The sequence below is a fragment of the Mobula birostris genome, chromosome 2, assembly GCF_030028105.1.
Source record: "Mobula birostris isolate sMobBir1 chromosome 2, sMobBir1.hap1, whole genome shotgun sequence".
Taxonomy (NCBI): Eukaryota; Metazoa; Chordata; class Chondrichthyes; order Myliobatiformes; family Myliobatidae; genus Mobula; species Mobula birostris.
Window position 1 is genome coordinate 123991006 of NC_092371.1, and position 14302 is coordinate 124005307.

The 14302-nt window shown below is 43.9% G+C and overlaps 1 protein-coding gene across 1 annotated transcript in view; it reads left to right on the forward strand.

Annotated features, from left to right (window-relative positions):
- LOC140209285 (leucine-rich repeat and fibronectin type-III domain-containing protein 2) overlaps window positions 1–14302 on the forward strand; it is a 143182-nt gene that overhangs the window by 108921 nt on the left and 19959 nt on the right. Inside the window, exon 2 of the mRNA XM_072277635.1 lies at window positions 11821–13213. Within this exon, the coding sequence (XP_072133736.1) occupies window positions 11841–13213 (1373 nt within the window). The 5' untranslated portion in view covers window positions 11821–11840. The remainder of the gene's footprint in view (window positions 1–11820; window positions 13214–14302) is intronic.

Here is a 14302-nt window from a genome sequence, read left to right on the forward strand (position 1 = left end):
AATTACACAGAACCAGATTTATCCTCCCCATATTCTAACCAATTTCCTCAAGAGTCCACTTCTCATCTACAGACTCACAGTAACTTACAGCGGACAATCAACCTACCGATGTCTACATTTCTAGGATATGGGAGGACACTGGAGCACTCAGAGATAACCTGTGAAGTCAATTTTTAATTGATAACTAGTTTATTATTAGCACATGTAGCAAGACCAGAGGGCACAGCCTCAGAATACAAGGATGTCCCTTTAGAATACAGATGAGGAGAACTTTTTTTAGCTAGAGGATGGTGCACCGCACACTGTCGGAGCAGTGCTGCCAGGATAATCAAGGATACGACCCACCCAGCCAACACACTTTTCTTCCCTCTTCCATCGGGGAGAAGGCTCAGGAGCTTGAAGACTAGTACAGACAGATTTGGGAACAGCTTCTTTCCAACTGTGATAAGACTGCTGAATGGATCCGGGCCGTACCCTCCAAATATCTGGGCCTGCCTCTTGGTTTTTTTTTTGCACTACCTTACTTTCCCTTTTCTATTTTCTATTTATGCTTTATAATTTAAATTTTTAATATTTACTATTGATTTGTAATCCAGGGAGCGCAAAGCGCAGAATCAAATATCGCTGTGATGATTGTACGTTTTAGTATCAGTTGTTTGGCGACAATATAGTAAAGTAAAGTAAAGTAAATCTGTGGAATTCATTGCCACAGACAGCTGTGGAGACCAAGTCATTGAGTTTATTTAAAGCGGAAGTTGATAGGTTCTTGATTAATAAGGGTGTCAGATGTTACGGGGAAAAGGCAGGAGAATGGGGTTGACTGGGATCCAGGTTCAGCCATGATGGAATGGTGGAGCAGACTTGATAGGCTGAATGGCCTAATTCTGCTCCAATGTCTTATGGTCTTATACAGTGAAAAGCTTTGATCTACATGCTATCCACATAGATCATCCCATATGTAAGTACACCAGGGTTGTACAAAAGGAAAATTTACACTTACAGATTAACTGCAGTGCAAGTAGGCAAACTAAATGCAAAGACCATGACAAGGTAGAATAGGAGATGAAGAGTTCATCGTTATTTTGTGAACTCTATTCAAAAGGCTTGTAACAGCAGGATAGAAGCTGCCTTTTGAGTCTGATGGTACATATATGTTTTCAAATTTTTGTATCTTCTGCCTGATGGGGGTGGGGTGGGAGAAAATGTACAGCAAGGGACGGGTCTTTGATTGTGTTGGCTGCTTTCCAGAGAGAGTGAAAATGCAGATGGAGGGGAAGCTGGTTTTCATGATTGACTGTCCACATCTCTGCAATTTCTTGTCTGCTTGGATGGAGCATTTGCCATACCAAGCTGAGATGCATCTGGACAGGGTGCTTTCTATGGTGCATCTGTTAAATTTGGTGTGGGTCATTGGGATCATGCCGAATTTCCTTAGCCTATGGAGGAACTAGAAGTGCTGGTATTCCTTCTTGGCCAATGCGTTTATGTGGCCGTAACAAGTTGCTGGCGATACCTACACCTAGGATCTTGAAACTCCCAACTATCTCCACCTTGGCACCACTGATACAAGCAGCTGCATGTACTTTGCCCCTCTTCCTGAAGTCAGTGACCAGCTCTGTTGTTCAGCTGACATTAACAGAAAGAATATAGAAATTTCACACGGATGTTGTTAGAGATTGGGATCAAACCTAGGTCCCCAGAGCTGTGAAGCAGCAAGTTTACCAGTCATATCACTGTGCCAGCTCTCAGACAACCAGCGAAGTCCAGCAGTGAAACATGCACACAAAATTAAAACCACTTCAACCTAGTTAATTAGGTCAATAAAATAAAATAGAAATCCATGCTTACATCTGAGTCGACCTCCCACTGATCATAGTTGGTTCACTGTCCTTAGGCTGGGTTAACTTGGCTCTGGTTCAGCAAGAATTTCACAGCCTGGGAGCCTTGTTAGACTCCCGAAGGAACCCACAAACACAAACCTAATCTCCCTGTTAAATGGAGGCTAATTTCCTGCCTCCACTTGGAATAACCCAGATAAGGGGTGATCTTAGCTTTAAGGAGAGATTGTTTTCTCTGAAATGTCAGAGGCATAAAATTATAAGAGGTATAGATGGTTCAAAGCATTTTTCCCAGGTTGAAAAAATTAAATGCTAGAGAGTAACGAGAGAGGGAAAGTTGAAAGGGGATATGCAGGGCAACTTTTTCACACAGAGAACAGTAGGTGTCTGGTAAGTTCTGTCAGGTGAAGTGGTGGAAATGGATTCAGTAGTAATGTTTAAGAGCCATTTAGAGAAGCACATCAATAGGTAGTGTATAGAAGGATATAGACCACGTCCAGGTAAATGGCATTTGCTTAGTTTGGCATCATGGTTGGCAAACGTGTCGCAGGCAAAAGAGTCTATTCCTGCCTGAGGTGGAATCCATTCGTCTTCTGGAGAAACACATCCTATTATTCTCAAGCCAGTCAGACTGTGAACACAGATGCCTCTGTGACTTGATGAAATGTCATTCTTAGCCACTGAACAATTGGGAATGATGCAAATACAAACAGAAGATACTGTAAACGTTCAGCAGAGTTGACACTCCAGGGTGAAGACTCTTCGGAAATGGGGAGGAGACTAAGGAAGCTGGTTAAGAAGAGTTATCTATAGATCTATTCAATGCTAATTGCTAATTTAATGGTGACTCTCTTGATTTACCCAATCTCGTATTCAAACCTACCCTCTGGTTAACTTGAGACACTCCATACCCCAACTTTGGCATCAAACACACTAACAAGAGTGGTATTGTTGTGCAGAGATCTGACCTCTGCCTCACAGAGGCCAGGAGTCTATTTGACAAAGCAGTCCCCCAATTTACCGCAGTTCTCACCAATGTAGAGGAGGCCACATGTAGAGCACCGGATGCAACCTACAACCCCAACAGATTCACAGGTGAAGTGTTGCCTCGCCTGGAAGTACTGCTTGGGGCCCTGAGTGGAGGTGAGGGAGGAGGTGTATGGACAGGTGCATTTTGGTAGCTTGCAGGAATAAGTGCCAGGAGGGAGATTAGTGGGGAGGAATGAATGCACGGTGGAATCACAGAGGGAGGGATCCTCGTGGAAAGCGAAGGTGGGGGGGGGATGTAGATGTGTTTGGTGGTAGGACCCCTTTGGAGATTGTGGATGTTGAAGAGAATGACACATTGGATTCAGAGGCTTATGGGGTGGTAGGTAAGTACAAGAGGAACTCTATCTGCCCTTTATTTTTCTCACCTACCTAGCTTCACGTATCACCATCTTTCTATCCTTCCTCCCCTCTCCTCCCCTTTTTTATTCTGGCATCTTCCCCCTTCCTTTCCAGTCCTGAAGAAAGGTCTCAGCCTGAAACTTCAGCAGTTTGTTCATTTCTATAGATGCTGCCTGACCTGCTGAGTTCCTCCAGCATTTCGTGTGCTGCTCTGGATTTCCAGCATCTGCAGAATTTCTCTTGTTTATGATCCTCTACAACCAGCGTTGCACAGCTAGCATCTAACTCCAGATGACATAAGCAAAGCTGCTTTAGGGCATGTTCTTCGCAATTTAACACACTTCTCGGTGTAAGCTGCAGAACTATGTCTAACCTACATAGCTTCTGTGTATTGCATGTGATGCTGCTACAAACAAGTTTTCATGATATTTGTAACTCTCTGTACTGGTGTTATGACGATTAACACTTACCTTGAAACAAGGCTATCTTTTCTGTGAATAAATCCCCACTTCAGTCATTATGTCATGGCTACCCCAATTTTACCCATTCAGCGACAACTCGCTCCACTTTCCCAACAGCTTCACAAGCTTCCTTTGCCCCCTTCCCAGTTGTGATGAAGGAACATTCACTCTGTTTCTCTTCTCACAGATATGGCCCAGCCTACTGTGTATATACTGTGTGTTCTGGTTTTTATTTTGGCCAATGAAATACCTCCATTGTAGGCCATTATATTCTAATGAAGGAAACAATAAATGCACAGCAAGCTCCCACTAAAGACAAAACAATAGCAATTGGTTAATATGCTGCTTTGGTGTAGAATAAGGGATCAATATTAGTTAGGAATAAATAATGCATGTTTCTTTGAAATAGTAACATGGTGTTTTCCACAATAATCAAGCATATCTGCAGACTCTGCAAATCTGAGATAAAATCTATTGTGGGCCGAAGGGCCTGTTCCTGTGCTGTACTGTTCTAAAAAAATCAGAAAGTACCAGAAACACTCAACAAGACAAATAGCATCACAGAGGGATAATTCTAAGTTGCAGGGAAGGAATGGAAAGAATAATGGGAATATTTGTGACAGGGTGAAACAAGTCAAATGGATTAATTGGACAGCTAGAGGGTGATTATGAGTCTTTGACCATGCTGCGTTGCTTATAGCAGGGCTGTGGAATGTGCCCAGCAGGTGAGATGCACTAATGGAGAGAGAAAAACTGGGCCATCAGCACACATGGATAACTTAGAGCAGAAATAGTCAATTGTTATCCCGGCAGAGTAAGTGGGTTACCTGAAGTCTGAGAATTCACTATTGAGCATGTATTGCATCCAGGGAGGAGATGAGGAGCTGTTTCTTAAGCTTGCATTGGGCCTCATTGCAACAGCGCAGAGTTCAGAGTGAGAATGAGATGGAGAATTAAAATGGCCTGGAATAAAACACTCGGAGTAACGCTGACATACATGGCCTATACGTGGATTTGAGTAAAGCATTCAAAAAATACTGAGTGGTAGGCTCATACAGAAAATTTAGATACATGCGAGCCCCGGTGACATGGCTGATTGGATCCAAATTTGGCTTGCTCATTGAAGACAGAGGCTAGTGCTGGTTAAGACTTATTCTGGATGGAGGTCTCTAACTTGTAGTGTTCTGCAGGGATTCTGCACTATCGCCTCTGCTGTTTATCATATATATATTATTTGGATTAGAATATGATAGAGTGGGTGAGCAAGTTTATGGATGACACAATGATTGATAGAAGATTGCCAAAAGATAAAGTCAGATATGGATCAGTTACAGAAATGAGCAGATACAGTTTAGTCTGGTCAAGTTTGAGGCACTGCACTCTGGGAGATCCAACATAAAGGGAGAGTACACAATTAATGACAGGATATTTAACAGTGTTGATGATCAGAGGGATCTTGGGATCCAGGTGCATGGCTCCTTAAAAGTGGCTGCACAGGCTAATAGGGTGGTAAGGAAGATGTATGGCATGCCAGGCTTCATTAGTTGAGTCCAAGAGCCTGGAAGTTATGTTTCAGCTTCATAAAACTCTGGCTAAGCCACAGTAAGACTACTGTGTTCAATTTGTATCACCTCATTACAGGAATGATATGAAGGTTTCGGAATGGTGCAGAGGAGATTTACCTGGTTTTGAGGATAGGTGCTATGAGGAGAGGTTGGGGCTGTTTTCTCTACAGCAGCAGAAGCTGAATAGGGAATTAACAGAAGTTTATACAATTATGCAAGGCAGCAGTAGGGCAGACAGCCAGTATGTTTCTCCCATGACTGAAATGTCCTGTACTAGAGATCGTGTATTTCAGGTGAGAGGAGGGAAGATACAAAGGAGGTGTGCCAGGCAGGTTATTTTTATACAGAGAGGAGTGGGTGACTGGAATGTGCTGTCAGGGGTGGTGGTGGAGGCAAATAGTATAGGAGCATTTAAGCAACTCTTAGATCAGCACATGACTATGGAGCGAAGTGAAGGTCAATATGCGGGAGAGAGAGATTAGATTAATTCAATTTCATTTGTTTAATTGGTTGGATGCAACATTATGGGCTGAAGAGTCTGTACTGTTCTGTGTTCTATGTTCTTAGTTTGAATCCCTGTGATCTACAAAACATTACCCAACTTGCGTTTGGGTCCTCCGTTGTAGAGGAGAATGCGTTGTGAACACTGAATGCAGAACACAAGTCTGGAAGCGCAAGTGGATCAATAGGTTGAATGTGTTGGGTTGGGAAGACATGGAAATCAGGTGATGCATCTGCAGTGGCAAGAGAAAGTGCTTTAATATGACAGAGAATCTTTATTGAAACATCAGGGGGTGATGCCTTTGAGATGCAGTAATTCAATAGTGAAGTATGTGCCTGGTGGTGGAATTTTGATGGAGGTGAGAAACAGGGAGCTTTATTCGATCTAAAAGAAACCTCCTCTGGCATTGCAGCACCACTTTGCAGTGCAGAACTAGCCTTTTTTAATGTTTAGGTCTTTGGAATGAATTTAAACCTTTGCTGAGAGAGAGACTGTCTCACATTAAGCATTCACTGTTGTTTAACAGAATCAGACAATTAGTTTTCCTTCATAGAATCGTTGAATGAATTAGCACAGAAGGGGGCTGTTACGTATGCGTGGAGCAAGAATGCCAACAGAACACTATGATTAAACGTTTTTACTGGGCCGTGTCAGTAATGGTAAATACTGGGCAAGGTACACTGTGGGAGTGATGAACTGGGCATACCGAGATGAAAGACGTGCACTTGAAATCCTGTTCCAAATGGTAGTGAGGCCATTTGGCCAGTTGAGCCTATGCTATCTTAATATTGCAAGGCCTGACCTTGTAGCTCATTACTGGGTAGACAATTAAGGCCCTTATTTTCTTGCCAATTTAATCCACTGTTGCTTCATAAATTCCATACCCAGAGAAACTGTGTGGCAAACCTCTCAGAAGAAAACATTCAGATATGGTAATCTCTCAAAATAAGACCAAGTGGGCCTTGGATTGCCATGGTAACGGGTAAACCTCATTGAAGTCTGCCAGATATGATGGAGAGCTGCTAGCTTTGCCTTGAAAAGCATTATCATAAGCTGCAGGATGCACTCTTTTATAAATATGGCCCTGGTACTTACTTTAATTCTGTCTTTTTATGTTATTCCAAGACATCATTCAATTGCACTTCATGTCCAACTAATCACAGGAAACAGATAGCAAGGTGGAGAGAAATTGGCACCTGGTTCATGGCAACACAGACTATACTCCCACGAGCTGATGTGGTGCCAGAGGCCACTTTATGGAAGGGAATAAGAAAAGACATGGACATAAAGAGATGGATAGAGACATACTGCATTGAAGCAGGTCCTTCACACCACTCTGCACACCAAACATCCTTTTACACAAATCCCATATTTTAGTCTCCTTGCATTTCTATTAACTTCCTGCCAGATTTTACCCCTTATTCTCTCTGGAGATAACTTACAATGGCATATCAATCTGCATGTTTTTGGACATAAGAGAAAACTGAAGCATCCACAGATGGTTAATGCTGGGGCTCTAGGTGCTGGTAGCCCCAGTGAATGTCAAGACCAGGTGACAAACTTTAGTAAAACAAAAATATAGACTTAGTTTTGAACAGCACCTCTTTCAACTCAAACGGTTGAAGAAGTTTGGTAAGATTCTAAGAACTTTCTACAGGGGCACAGTTGAGAGCATCCTGACTGGCTGCATCACTGCCTGGTATGGGAACTGTACTTCCCTCAATCGCAGGACTCTGCAGTGAGTGGTGCGGACAGCCCAGCGCATCTGTAGATTGAAACTTCCTACTATTCAGGATATTTACAAAGTCAGGTGTGTAAAAAGGGCCCGAAGGATCACTAAAGACCCGAGTCACCCCAACTACAAACTGATCCAGCTGCTACCATCTGGGAAACGGTACCGCAGCATAAAAGCCAGGACCAACAGGCTCCGGGACAGCTTCTTCCACCAGGCCATCGGACTGATTAATTCATGCTGACACAACTATATTTCTATGTTATATTGACTATCCTGTTGTACATTATATTTATTATAAATTACTATAATTGCACATTTGAACGGAGATGTAACGTAAATGTTTTTTACTCCTCATGTATTTGAAGGATGTAAGTAATAAAGTCAATTCAATTCAATTCAATAATTTAATTTCAATGGGAAATGGGAAGTGGTGGGGCGTGGGGAGGGGGGAGCCTGATGGGATGCTGGGAGAGGTAGGGCAGGCCACAAGGTATGTTTGAATCTGAGCATGAGGAAGACAACTTAGATCAATAATGAATAATAGCTGGTGCTGAAGAAGAAAACATCCAGGGCTGCAGAAAAGCATCAGTGGATTGGATGGACAAAAGTGGCTCATGAAATTTGGAAGAGTGTAATTGGAAACGACAAAGTAAGATAGAAAAGTTCACAATAGCTGGTAGGGTAGCAAGAAGTGCAGGAGAAATCAGCCATCTTGAATGCTTATCTACAATTCTCAGAGTCAGAATCATATTTAATATCACTGGCATCTGACGTAAAATTTGTTAACTTTACGGCAGCAGGACAATGAAATACACGATAAATAAATATAGAGAAAAAAACTGAGTTACATTAAATATATATATGTCTATTAAATAGTTGAAGTTAAAATAAGTAGTGCAAGATAACAGAAATTAAAAAAAAGTAGAGAGGTAGTTTTCATGGTTTCGATGTCTGTTTAGAAATTGGATGCGGAGGGGAAGAAGTTATTCCTGAATCGCTGAGTGTGTGCCTTTAGGCTTCTGTACCTCCTTCCCAATGGTAATAATGAGAAGAAAGCATGTCCTGGGTGGTGGGGGTCCTTAATGATGGACGCCACCTTCCTAAGGCACCGCTCCTTGAAGATGTGTTGGATTCTACAGAGGCCGATACCCATGATAAAGCTGACTAATTTTACAAGTTTCTGCTGCTTATTTCGATCTTGTGCAGTAACACCCCACCCCCCTATACCAGGTGGTGATGCTTTCCATGGTACATTTGTAGAAGTTGTCAACTATTTTAGATGACAAACCAAATCTCCTCAAACTCCTAACGAAATATAGCTGCTGTCTTGCCTTCTTTATAGCTGCATCAATATGCTGCCTCCAGGTTAGATGCTCAGAGATATTGACACCCAGAAACTTGAAATTGCTCACTCTCTCCACTTCTGCTCCTACTATGAGGATTGGTTTGTGTTCCCTCATCTTACCCTTCCTGAACTCCACAATCAGCTCTTTGGTCTTGCTGATGTTGAGTGCAAAGTTATTGCTGTGACACCACTTAACTAACTGGCATTTCTTGCTCCTGTTCACCCTTCGTCACCATCTGAAATTCTGCCAACAATAGTCGTATCATCAGCAAATTTATCGATGCTATTTGAGCTAAGCCTATCCACGCAGACATGGGTGTAGAGAGACTAGAGCAGTGGGCTAAGCACACACCCCCATGGAGCGTCAGCGTTGATCATCAGTGAGGTGGAGATGCTATTTCTTACCCGCACAGACTGTGGTATTACAGTTAGGAAGTGAGGGATCCGGTTGCCGAGGGAGGTATGGAGGCCTAGGTTGTGTAGCTTTTTGATCAGGATTGTAGGAATGATGGTGTTAAATGCTGAGCTATAATCAATAACCAATGTCCTGGCACAGGTATTTGCATTGTCCAGGTGATCCAAGGCTGCGTGGAGAGCCATTGAGATCGTGTCTATTGCAGACCTATTGTGGCAATAGGCAAATTCTAATGGGTCCAGGTCCTTCCTGAGACGGGTGTTGATTCCAGCTTTGACCAACCTCTCAAAGCATTTCATCACCATAGATGTGAGCACTACTGGATGATAGTCTTTAAGGCAGCTCATCCTGCTCCTCTTGTTCATTGGTATAATTATTTCCCTTGCGAAGCAGGAGGAACTTCCAACTGTAGCAGTGAGAGTGAAAATATCTTGGAATAGTCCCATGAGTTGGTTGGCACAGGTTTTCACATCCTTTCCAGGTACTCCATTGGGCCCTGCTGCCTTGCAAGGGTTCACCCTCTTGAAAGATAGCCTGACGTCAGCCTCTGAGAGAGAGATCACAGGGTCAAGAGATGCTTCAGGGATCCTCATAACTGTGGTTTTATTCTCCCTTTCAAAGCGAGCATAAAAGGTGTTCAGCTTCCCTCAGAAGGTGGATGAGGTTGTTAAAACAAACTTGGGATACCAACCTATACTGGTTAAAAGCAGAGACTTCATTCTGGAACTAAATAAAACATTGATCAAGCCTCAACTAGAGTCCAGAGTACAGTGCTAGTCACCATACTGCAGGAACAATATGCAGGCACCAGGGACGATGCAGAGAAAGTTTATCAGGTTGTGTCCAGGACCGGACGATGTAACATCAAGGATAAATTGAATAGGCTGGGGTTGTTTTCTTTGGCAAGGGAGAGTGACTTAATTTGAGGTAAATAAAATAAAGAGAGAATTTGGCATGTTGAGCAGAAAGGGTACATTTCCCTAAGCAGAGAGAACCCCAATTTTGAGTTATTGATTGAAGAACTGATGAAGTAAAAAATGCTTTTGCCTAGAAATAGGTGGGGTTCTGGAACTCTCTTTGAGTCACAGCGGGAGAGATAAAGCATTGAAACAGGCCCTTCAGCCCATCGAATCTGTGCTGATGATCATCATGCCCATGCTGATCATCAACCATTCATCTAATTTAACCCTATTTTAATCCCATTTTTAAAAATTCTCCTCACATTCGCATTAACTCTCCCCACTCACCAATGCACTGGGCCATGATTAATCTTAAACCCACATGTCTTTGGGATCTGGGAGGAAACCAAAGCACCGGGGAAAACTCAGATGATCATAAAGGGGGAGATCCATACTGATGCTAACCAGAGACCAGGATTGAACCGAAGTCCCAGGCACTGTGAGCCAGTCACTCTCCTCGCTGTGCCATAACACTGCCTTGTTCCTGAGAATGTGGGCAAGCAGAAACCCTTATCACATTTAAAACGAATCTGTTAACCTGCAGAACGCAAAACAAGGGCAGGTAAGTGGAATCATCTAATTACTTCAGCAAAAACCAATTGCTCTGCCTGGCTTTATAAAGTGGATTGATAAAAGTTTAAAAATAGTTGCAATGACAGAAGGAGGTTAAAAGTACAGATAAGGCATTGTTATTGGGCCAGACAATGGATGATGGGATTGCACAAGATGTTTGTGGGGCTACATTTGGAATATTATGTTCAGTTTTGGTCACCCTGTTGTGGTGGCGGGGGGGATTGTCGACTCAGGCCTACGAGGCCAACGTCAGGCATTTTCATGCCTTACAAGGAGCAGAACGAAAGGCTGTGTGGCGCACCACTCCTCACACAGTCACTAGAGCAATGTGTGATTAAGTGCCTTGCTCAAGGACACAACACGCTGCCTCAGCTAAGGCTCGAACTGGCGACCTTCAGATCACTAGACGAACGCCTTAACCACTTGGCCACGTGCCCTGCTGTAGGGAAAATGATATTACGCCAGAAAGAGTGCAAGGGAGAATCACAGAGACCCATTGCTGGGACTTGAGGGACTGGATTATGAAGAGAGGTTGAGCAAGCTAGGATTTTTTTTCCATTGGAGCATAGAAGGATAAGAAATGGAAGAAGGAGAAGAAGAAGAAATTATGAGAGGTGCAGAAAAGGTGACAACACAGTCTTTTTCCCAGGACTGTGGAATCAAGAGCAAGAGGGAGTTGGTCTAAGATGGGAGGGAGAGACTGAATAGGAACTCCAGGGGCAATTTTTCCACCCCAGAGGGTGAGCCGTATATGAAATATTTAAAAAAGCACACGGGCGGGTACATGGATAAGAAGAGTTTAGAACAAGGGTTCCCAACCTGGGGCCCACGGACCTCTCAGTTAATGGTAGGGGCCCATGACATAAGAAAGGTTGGAAGCCCCTGATTTAGAAAGATATGGATTAAATGTGATTGTCTAAGGTAGGCGTTTAATCAACATGGCCTGGTTGGGATGAAGGGCCTGGTTCCATACTGTATGACTCTTTGACTCAATCACTCCGTTCAGCAGAAGTTTCACGCTATCTGCCTCTCTTACAGGTACATCTACATGATCTACAATGGAAAGACTGCTCTGTAGCCTCCTGGTGATTGGAATGGCAACGTCAGTGTGCGCTTGTCCCAAGTACTGCGTATGTCAAAATCTCTCCGAGTCGCTGGGGACCCTCTGCCCCTCAAAAGGCCTTCTGTTTGTCCCTCCAGACATAGACCGGCGGACTGTTGAGCTGAGGCTGGGAGGCAATTTCATCATTGCTGTAAACCGGCAAGACTTTGCCAACATGAGTGGGCTTGTTGACCTGACTCTGTCCCGGAATACCATTGACTTCATCCAACCCTTCTCATTCATAGATCTAGAGAGCCTCCGCTCCTTACACCTTGACGCAAACAGGTTGACAGAAATTGGGGAGAATGTTTTTCGGGGCTTGCTAAACCTGCAGCATCTGATCTTGAACAACAACCAGCTCCGCAGGGTGGAAGATGGAGCTTTGGACGATTTCTTGATGACTCTGGAGGATTTGGACTTTTCTTACAACAACCTGGCCCGCCTGCCATGGGAGGCCCTCAGCAAGATGATCAACCTCCACACGCTGAGCTTGGACCACAATCTCATCGACTACATCCCAGAGGGAACCTTCACCGACCTGCAGAAACTGGCCAGGCTGGATCTGATCTCCAATAGGCTGCAGAAACTGGCCCCGGACCCCATATTTGCCAGGTCAGAGTCGCTGCCCATGTCCACCACACCGTTCTCCTCACGGCTCAGCTTGACCCTGGGTGGCAACCCCCTCCACTGCAACTGTGAGCTCCTCTGGTTCCGCCGGTTAAACAGGGAGGACGATATGGAGACTTGTGCCTCGCCACCGAACCTGAAAGGGAGGTACTTCTGGTACGTATCGGAGGAGGAGTTTGTGTGTGAGCAGCCACTGATCACCCAGCACAGCCTCAAGGTCCTAGTGCTGGAAGGGCAGATGGCGTCACTGCGGTGCAAGGCCATTGGGGACCCTCGGCCTGTCATTCACTGGGTTGCCCCTGACGACAGGGTCCTGGGCAACTCCTCCAGGACTGTCATCTATGACAATGGCACCCTGGATATCCTCATCACCACCTCCCAGGACTATGGCACCTTCACCTGCATTGCGGCTAACGCGGCTGGGGAGTCCACTGCCCCTGTCGAGCTTTCTATCGTTCAGCTGCCCCACCTCAGCAACGGCACAGGCCGGGCCCTGCAGCCAGACTCCCGGCTGTCTGACATCACCAGCTCCAGCAAGTCGCATCGGGGTGCAGCCAAAGTCAGGCCAGAGAAGAGAGTCACGGTGTCTCAGGTGACGGCCAGCACTGCCCTGGTCAGGTGGTCACTGGGACGGTCGGCGCCCAAGGTTAAAATGTACCAGCTGCAGTACAACAGCTCATCGGATGAAGTGCTGGTCTACAGGTGAGCTGGCAGCCAGAACAGAGAAAGTTCAGGGCTGGTGGAGAGGGAGAAAGGAATAACATATCAATGATTTCGATGAGAGCATACAAGGCATGGTTAGTAAGTCTGCAGATGACACAAAGTTAGGTGGTTCCTGAGAAAGGGAAGAAGGCTGTCACAAATCAACAATTGCATAATGAATGGAGAGGTAGGACTCAGAAGAATATGGGTTGAATGTAGAAAATTGAGACTATAATTTCATTTAAAGTTCTGCTGTTTATGACAAAATAAGATTACTGACTTTAAACTAAATTCAGAGTAAGTTCAAAAAGATAAGTACATTAGAGCAGAGGCATATTCCTGACCTACATTACATAGGGCTCCCTCTTTATGAAGCCATTCTGCCCCTACACTATCACTTGACTCACAACAGATTTTAATATTTGACTGCACAATGCAGGCAATTCTGAAAAGGACAATATTTATTTTACATTCTTAATTGTCCCTGACTGACAACTCCCACACACATCTCATTATTGGTTTTCTGCAGGCTGATGTACTCCAGCACCCAAATCTCTTTGCACCTCAGAGCTTTGTATCTCTCCCCATTTTGATAAGGTGTACTTCTTTTGTCTTCCCTGTGAAAACAGCTTTGCCCTTTTTCCACATTATATATTGTTTGCCAAAATCATTGCCCATTCACTTACTCAAACTATAATGCTTTTTAATCTTTAGTGTCCCAGTCATAACTTACTTTCTTACCTATCTTTATGTCAATAGCAAAATAAAAAGTGAGATCTTCAGTCCCTTCATCTAAGTCATTCACATAAGATAAAAATGTTTGTAAAAAGCATTATTTTGTTCAATTTAATTTTAAAAAACAGTGTAGCACAGAAACAGACCCTTCAGCCCACAGTGACTGTGCTGAACATAATGCCAAATTAAACTCTTCACTTCCACCAGCATACAATCCAGATCTCCCTATTCTTTTCATGTTCATGTGTCTACCTAAAAACCTCTTAAATGTCAGCATTGTATCTGGCTTTTATTGAAAAATTCCCCAGTTTCCTTCCCTTCTGATTAGTTTTAATGAATAATGATAATTAAAGC